Source organism: Cimex lectularius, unplaced genomic scaffold (genome assembly GCF_000648675.2).
Source record: "Cimex lectularius strain Harlan isolate CLEC.00 unplaced genomic scaffold, Clec_2.1 scaffold43, whole genome shotgun sequence".
NCBI lineage: Eukaryota > Metazoa > Arthropoda > Insecta > Hemiptera > Cimicidae > Cimex > Cimex lectularius.
Window position 1 is genome coordinate 2,156,949 of NW_019392661.1, and position 8,102 is coordinate 2,165,050.

The window sequence follows — 8,102 nt, forward strand, 5'->3', positions numbered from 1 at the left end:
AATATATTTTGCATTGTATAAATTCACTTTTCCACATCCAAAATGTAATTGTAATATGTAAACAATGTTTGTAAATCCCAGGCCCTGAAGATGATCTCAATAAAGATCGAAACGTTGCCACGATAAAGAAAATGTTTTTCTGAAACCTACATCACACCTGAGACACACATCTCACGATTTCTAAATAAATATCGATTAACGGTCACTAATCACCACACGAAAATATAAAAAATTAAACAGTTCTTTTTCAACGTATAACCTAACCGAAGTCACGATAACTCAAGTGGTAGAGTAGCGGCGTATTTAGCCGAAGGTCGTGGGTTCGAATCCCGCTCGTGACACTGATATTTTGATCTCAACCAAGATCTTATATAGAAAGAATAATTAATTGAAATTATTCCTGTAGTTCAGTCCAATCTGATCATCCTGGCATTTCAATTTAGATTTAACACGAATTTTTCTGGCAAAACCCACGATCAGATTTAAATAGTGATCTTTTACAGTAGGAATAGAATAATTTATGCTGATGAGAGGGACTTTGGACTGATTTGTTTGATTCGATTTAGGAAAGATTGTTTTGTAGCAGTAGTGATTTCAAAATCGTAAGTCCAGATGGTCTCAGGTTGAGATGCAGTGTTAGTGTCCGAGTGGATCGAAGTCACGATAGCTCAAGTGGTAGAAAGCGGCATATTTAGTCGTGGGTTCGAATCCCGCTCGTGACGCTAACTTTTTCATTTCAACCAAATATCTTACATAAAAATTAATTAATTGAAAGAAGTTATTTGGTCAATCGGACCTGAAATATTGGATGGATTTGTAAATATGTCGGGCCCGAATGCAGGGCCGCTGGATCCGAACCCTGGATCTTTACCTTACAATGTCGAGCGCCATGTCAAAGCCTTAACCGTTGCGGCCACCGACGCCTCACTATAAATTCATGGTTTGTACAGCGTTTACAGCCCACAACTGAAGATCGAAATAACCAAGTGCGTCTGGATAAACTTCAAGACAAATTGGAACTAGGATCTTTCCATGGTGTTAAAATAGATTTCACAATTGTTCTCCCTTGGTTCAGCTTTCATCCGGTGACGGGTTAGTGACGGTGAGATGAATTCCGTCACGTGTCCCTGCCGTTTCTTTCTCCAGGAAGGTCACAGATCAACTTTTTATCACACAGTTGACCACCACCGACGATCCTATTTCCACGCTCTATGATTCTGTAAATTTATAGTTGGACTTCCCTTTGCGAAGTATCCAACTTCACATTCAGGGTTTTTAAGAATTTTTAAGGAATCTGTGTTCCAAGTCACACTTTGTTGGAGCCATACAAGATTTGTTTCTTTTAATTTGCTTCAACGTAATTATATTTTTGATATAATTAAATTTTAATAGGCTTGAGTAAGTCAACGAGAAAAAATTATAAGGAAAAGATACGCTTCTCTTCTTTTAATAACGGACTTTTGATTCAACGCAAGTTTATCTTGAATGATTTTCACTCGACGTGCTGACGAGGCCAACTCCTATTATGACTGAATATTAAGACCAAATCTTTTTTCTCCTAATTTAATAGCAGTCGTGATTATTTATAATTGAACGTCGGTAGTCGCTTCTCCCGTTTTGGAAGGAAACCGGCGGCTCGGTTCGCATTTAAGAAGTAGCAAGTAAAATAAATTAATCGTCCTCGCACACTCTACTGAATAAGAAAGTATAGAATATTTAGTTTTTTGTTCGAAATTGAACGTTGTCCGCTCATGATTATGACCATCCTTTTTCTTCTTTAATTCCATGATCATATCCATCGGAGATCCGTCGGGGTCAGCAGCTCAAACGAAAAGACAAGTTTTGCTATTTTCTCTCGTCCCACCACAAACTTAAATAAAAAGGTCTGAAGTTTATTTTAAAACTTTATTTGCTCATAAATACCCGTTTTATTAGCTAGAGAAAAGTCAGTCACAATGTTCAACTACCCTTTTTTTAAGGTTTGGGGGTTGATAACGGATTTAAAAAATACTTTCCTCCACTGAAACCTTGAAAGATGATATATTGTGGACCCCTTACAAATCATAACCATACCTTGGAAAGTGCGCTTGTTCTTATATGACTAACCGCTTTTTTTGGTGCCTCTTCGCGAATGGTTTTGTGTTAGAATTGCCTTACCGAAGTGGCATTCGGTCTCTCAGCATGTAGGACTTAAGGAAAATTATAATTCCCCATGGTATGGTAAAAAGGATACTAGGATGCGGGGTTTGCGCTCCCCAGGCACTGCAGACTTTTGGCTTATTGTATCTTCCTTGTTCCTTAGTTAGTGCAATAGACTCAGACCTCTTTATAAGTATAAGGTCATTGACTGTCGCTGCTGCAATTTGATTCCCTACGTTTTTTCAATATGTTAGAATAAATCTCTATTGAGCTGTTCCTTCGCATTCGAAGATAATATGGGTGGCTGCTTCCTCCTCCTCATTACATAATATGCAAATGGGATCATCATAGTATATACTCATGTTGTGTAGATATTTTCTCAGATGCCAGTGTCCAGTTAGTAATCCTACCACTCCTCTGAGTTTGGCCCTCTCCAATTGCAGCAATGCTTTTGCCAGTCTTGGTGAGGGTTGTTTCATCATAATTTTACTATGTCTAGCGCCGCTAGAGTTTATCCACTTCTCCTTTTGTTTTGTTTGGATCCATTCTGCAATGGAGCATTCTAGATTTGGTTTTGTTATCCCAAGTATAGGTTCGGGGCCTGTGTGGTCTTGCAGATCCTACTCTGGCCGGACTGTCTGCTTTCTCATTACCCAAAATTCCCCTGTGCCTGGCAGATATCATCAGGTTGTTGTGTTTCCCCAGGTTTTGGAGATTTTGAATGCATTCACTGAGTAATTTTGATGTGATTCTTTTACATGCTAATGTCTCAGATCTTACGAGAATTATTTTGCCAGTCTAACCTCTTTTAAGATTTACCAGGGCATAAGCATTGACGTTGATTGCTCATGTTTTGGGCTTGTACAGAAAATGCCTGCTCCGGTTCCTTCGTTTGTTTTGGAGCTAACTGTATACCATATCTGATGCTCTCCTCTATTTTATAGTCAGTTGAGACTTTGTAGGAAGTTGTAAAGAATGTTTTCGGGATCACATAATCAGTCCCCATTTCTAATAATGGGTGTCTGATTTTGTTGATTATGGTTGTATGCCCGAATTGTTTTTTTCCTATCCAATTTAATTGTTTCTAGAGCCTAAGCGAGCTTTTCCTAGCCTCTCCTTGTATAAATATTTCCAGTTGAGGTAGGTTTAGCAGAGTTTCTAATGTATTTGTAGGGTTTGTTCTCATTGCCCCTGTGACAGGCTTGCTAGTCTTTGTAGCCTAATGTTTGGGTATCTACTTTTTGTTGAGCTTTGTTCCACCAGAACATTATAATCCCCTATACCGGCCACTGCTTTCTTACTATCACCTAAATAAGATGGGCAAAGCAGAGACAGAAACGTGCCGACGCTGTCAGGAGGAATCAGACATGGACATATATCTTTTGTGAATATGAAGCAACCCAGATATGCAAACGCGCATCTTTTGGTGTGAGAATTGCTTTACCGATGTGGCCGTAGCATAATCGGTATGCTTCATATTCACACAAAATGTGCCTATGTCTCTGATTCCTGCTGACAGCGTTCTTCCTCTCCTCTGCCCATCTTATTTAGGTGATAGTAAGAAAGCTGTGACCAGTATAAGGGATTATAATTTTTCTTAAGTCCCACCTGCTGAGAAAGTTCCTTCGCCTTCCTTTTTGAGAGATTTGTAGATCTCTTAACCTACCTCATACCTGGTGCTTTTGTCTAGTGTTTGAGTTTTTCTTTCTCAATCTATTTTCCATTTCCAACTTATCCCATTCCGGAGCCTCCAGTATTAGTTCTGGTCCCAAGGGGGTGAGAGGGCTGCCCTTATTTTGGCTCGTTGGTCAGCCTGTACAATTCCTTTTATATCTTCATGCCGGGAACGCAACATGCGTTTCCCCAGAGTCATTAGGCAATTTAGACATTCCCAGATTAGTTTGGATTTAAGCGCACGTATTTAGTTCCTTATGTCTGCCTGCCTCTGAGAGTAAATCTGTGCTCCTTTGATATATTTCTTTATTAACTCCAGTGCACTGAGCTTAACAACCACTCGTTTTTTATATAGTAATATCATGCATATTTTATAATGATAAGGTTGTTTATATTAATTTCACATACGGCAGTACATAAAAATTATGTTTTTCTTCAAGTTACAGTAGCGCAATAATTCTAGCAGTCGTTTTCTAACGTTTCCTAGATTGAAAAGTTTCAAACGTGACCGGCTATTACAACAGAACATGTTAGATCGTGAAATTACTCTCGGTCGTCAGCGCGTCGATGATCTACGGGCGGTAATTTCATCAAATTTGTCTACCCCGCCTTTCATCGTTACAAGTCCGTACCGGAGATGGAATCATTACTGCTTGGGACCACTTGTAGATAAAACCGCAATTTTTTCTAGTAGTATAAATTTAAAACATTAAAAGTCCAATTGAAAAGTAACACTCGACCGTTATAACCGCATCTGTCCGGACGCTGTTTTAATTGCCGGATCATCTGTAATTTCGCAGTTTCGCATCCGAACTTCTAGTTCACTTGAACCGTCTCAGTTCCCATCCATTAGCATGCAAATCGTGTATTCGTCATCGCTTAGAGTCAGGAAGTTGATCATCCGAATCATTTGAGATAATATTGGGTTGTCCGGAAAATAATGCAGGATTTTGGTATTAAACAAAAAAAAAGAAACTAGTTACTTTAAAGCAATGTTCTTTAATCAAAATAATTTCCCATACNATGAGTAATCCTGTAAACGTAAACAGAATATTTTATATAGATTTTTTTTAATGAAAACTTAAAATCCTGCATTATTTTCCGGACAACCCGATAGTTCACAGGAATCATTTATCCTGACCTTTCGACCCATATCTTTATTGTTATTGAAACAATTTCTTTTAGAACGGGTTGCCGTGATGTTTAAGTCTTACAACAGTGATTGCTAGTACAGCAAATGAAGTCCTGCACGCTCTTTCTTGTTTACCAACACGAAAATTTCGTGCAACTTTGTAATATATTTTCAGAACATTAATAATCAAGTTATTACCTGTGCACGTGATTGAACAATTTTTACAGCTTTTCAATCAACACTACTAATTCCTCTTTACAATCTTGTTGAACTGTGAACATGTTCTCTTAAAGCTACTACTATAAAAATATAAATCGATAATCTAATCCATTTTCCCATTGGATTGGATTGGAAGTTTCATTCTGCGGAAGGCCAACTGTGCCATTGCTTCAACTTATGGACTCTTTATTTCATGAGATTTTTCTTGTTAGTTTGATTTTTTAACTATAACATGAAAATCCTAAAGAGAACAAAAGTTAGGACTACTTGCCCTTGGAAAATAGCTACCACGAATTTGAGCTTTCTTTTTATTATCTAGATTATTTTCATTGAGGAACTTGGGTGTTAAAAAAAAAGATTTTGAGAATTTCATTCTAAACATGAAAACATCAGAAAAAAAACGAACAAAAACATCAGAATCTTTTCTGCTTCTCGTGTTTGGCCTGTCGGAAAAGATCAAACTAAGGAAATGGTATTTGCTAGAGGCAGGAAACTGCTGTCCCATGAAGAACAAACCAACTCAAATGGCGGAAGGCTGAACAGTGTCAGAAAGCATCGGATGCTGGCAAATGAAGGACCATGAAGAAAAGTCTATTTTATAGATCAAAGCCGTTATTGCATGAAGAAAAGTCACATCGCTGAAGGCGAAAAGCTGGAAAGTGCCTGAATGAATAAAATATCCAGAAGGATGATCTATTGTGGAACCTTTGTAAATTATAACCGTACCCTGGAAAGTGCGCTTTTTCCTATATGAATAACCACTTTTTTCGAAGCCTTTTCGCGTATCTTTTGGTCCGAGAATTGCCTTACCGAAGTGGCTGGAAAACGACCAAATTATAGGATAGTAGTTTTCAACTGCAAGGTGATGTCCCCTCCACTAATGAAGTAGCCAAGGAAAGTTCAATGTGGACACCTATTTGCCCTGAACTCTTTTGTGGATTACCAAACTCCAAAAAACGGATCCATTAGGCAATGGATTGGTAATAAGTCCTCCGCTCAATTGGATTGTATCCCAGGACACAGGCATGCGAAAATATTTTCAAAGGATCATCGCATAAACTAAAAGGTTGATTTTCTAACAAATGACGATATCTCGGCCAGTTTCATTTTCTTTTGTCGTACTTACTCATTCGGGGAAGAGTTGTTGTTGTTGTACTTTGCGGCAAGGGACCGCATGAAATCGCTGTAATTCCTTGATATCGGCAAAGCCTGGCTGGGGCTCCCTCCCTGACGAGGAGGAGTGCAGGACGACGACGGCGTCCCCGACCTGGAGGAGCCCGTGTCGCAGGCGGGGCCGCCGGAGCTCGAAGGGCTCAGCCTTTCCGACTTGACTCCCCCCTCGACTGTTGTCATCACGCCAGACTTTTTCTTTAATCGCTCACAATCCAGGCTATCAGCTGAAACAGAAGAAAAACGTTTCCCGTTAATTTCCAGGTAACAAAGACACCTTAAAAAGTATGCCCTCAGAATCCTTAAGGGCGATGACACACGGAGCGGTTTTGACCGAAGCGCTTATCGCGAGAAAAATCGAGGCGGTGGTCGTTCATTGTTGTTGCATTAACCTGACAGACGTAGCGGTCGTAACCGCCTGTCGGTTTTCAAACCGAGTCGGTCGGTGGCGGAGACGACCCAACGGGTCGGTTTTGAAAACGCCAGGCGGTGAGTGGTACCCAAGTTTTGCATCAGCCCTGACACACGTGGCGTTTATTTGAGCTGTTCGTACCCCACTTTCTTGAAGGGTTGCTTGTTTGTCAGTCTTCTAATTTACTTTTAAGATGAAAAAAATAGACGTGGAGAAAAAAATTTGTAATGCGGAATTTTATTTTACTATGTAACTCGTCAAAACTGCCCATTTACAACCAGGTAATGTTAAAACATTCTTCAGGGTGTTTCCTCATCTCTGAAAACAAATTCTTAAAAAACCCTCTTTTGCTTCTCTTCTCGACAATTGGATGAACCCACATTCTCCTGTTTTTTCTCCATTCTCTTCTACCAACGATAGTACAACAGAGACACCAGAAGTATCTCTTCATCCATGGGAACTCCATGGGGAATGGGCCAATGCCAGTTCAATAAGATTAATAAAATACTCTCAACACGACACACAAGGATGGCACACTTACACAGAAGACAAACACTTTGAGCCCTGAAGATGATCTCAATAAAAGATCGAAACGTTGGCACGATAAAGAAAATGTTTTTCTGAAACCTACATCACTCCCGACCGCATCTCACGATATCTGAATAACTATTAATAAAATAATAGAATTTTAGCTAATTCTCAACTTTCTGACACCTAGAGCTTTACATATTGATACTTAACCACCACTAAAAATGGGGGCAAAAATTTAAGTATTTACAGATTGTACGGTGCTGTACAGTAACACAACCGTTTTTAAAAAACTTTTATTCTTGCCGTTTCTTCTTTTTAAGAAGAAGAAAAATAACTTTATTCTGGGACTGGTGTCCCCTTAGAATAATTTACATGAAACAAAATATAATAACCTTCTATGAAGTCACATAATTAAAAAAAAAAAAAAAAGGAAAAAAAAGATAGATAGAAATCGTGGCACAATGTATGCCAGTAAGGCGGGCCAGAAGAGAAAATTACGAGGTATATTAAACAAAGACAAAAATAATAAATGTTATCGTGAGGTCTCTGCTTGGAGGGAGAGGAGGTGATTATAAAGATGGGATTTAAATGAGGAGAAGGAGGCAGCGTGACGAATAGATAGGGGAAGGGAGTTCCAGAGTTTAGGGGCTCGGATCAGAAAGGATCTTTCGAAGGTATGGGTTGTATGTTGCGGAAGGATAAGGTCGATTGGGGATGAGCGGGTTTTACGGGTGTGATGTGAGGAGTTGAATTGGAGGGATTGGATGATATAAGGAGGACGACGAGTGTGGATGGACTGGAAAAGAAAGCAACCTAGGAAATACT

General features: G+C 39.2%; 1 protein-coding gene across 1 annotated transcript in view; it reads right to left on the bottom strand.

Annotated features, from left to right (window-relative positions):
* LOC106662598 overlaps nucleotides 1-6,587 on the bottom strand; it is a 27,091-nt gene extending 20,504 nt beyond the window's left edge. Inside the window, exon 1 of the mRNA XM_024224890.1 lies at nucleotides 6,291-6,587. Coding sequence (XP_024080658.1) covers nucleotides 6,291-6,517 — 227 coding nt within the window. The 5' untranslated portion in view covers nucleotides 6,518-6,587. The remainder of the gene's footprint in view (nucleotides 1-6,290) is intronic.
* Between the last annotated feature and the right edge of the window lie 1,515 nt (nucleotides 6,588-8,102).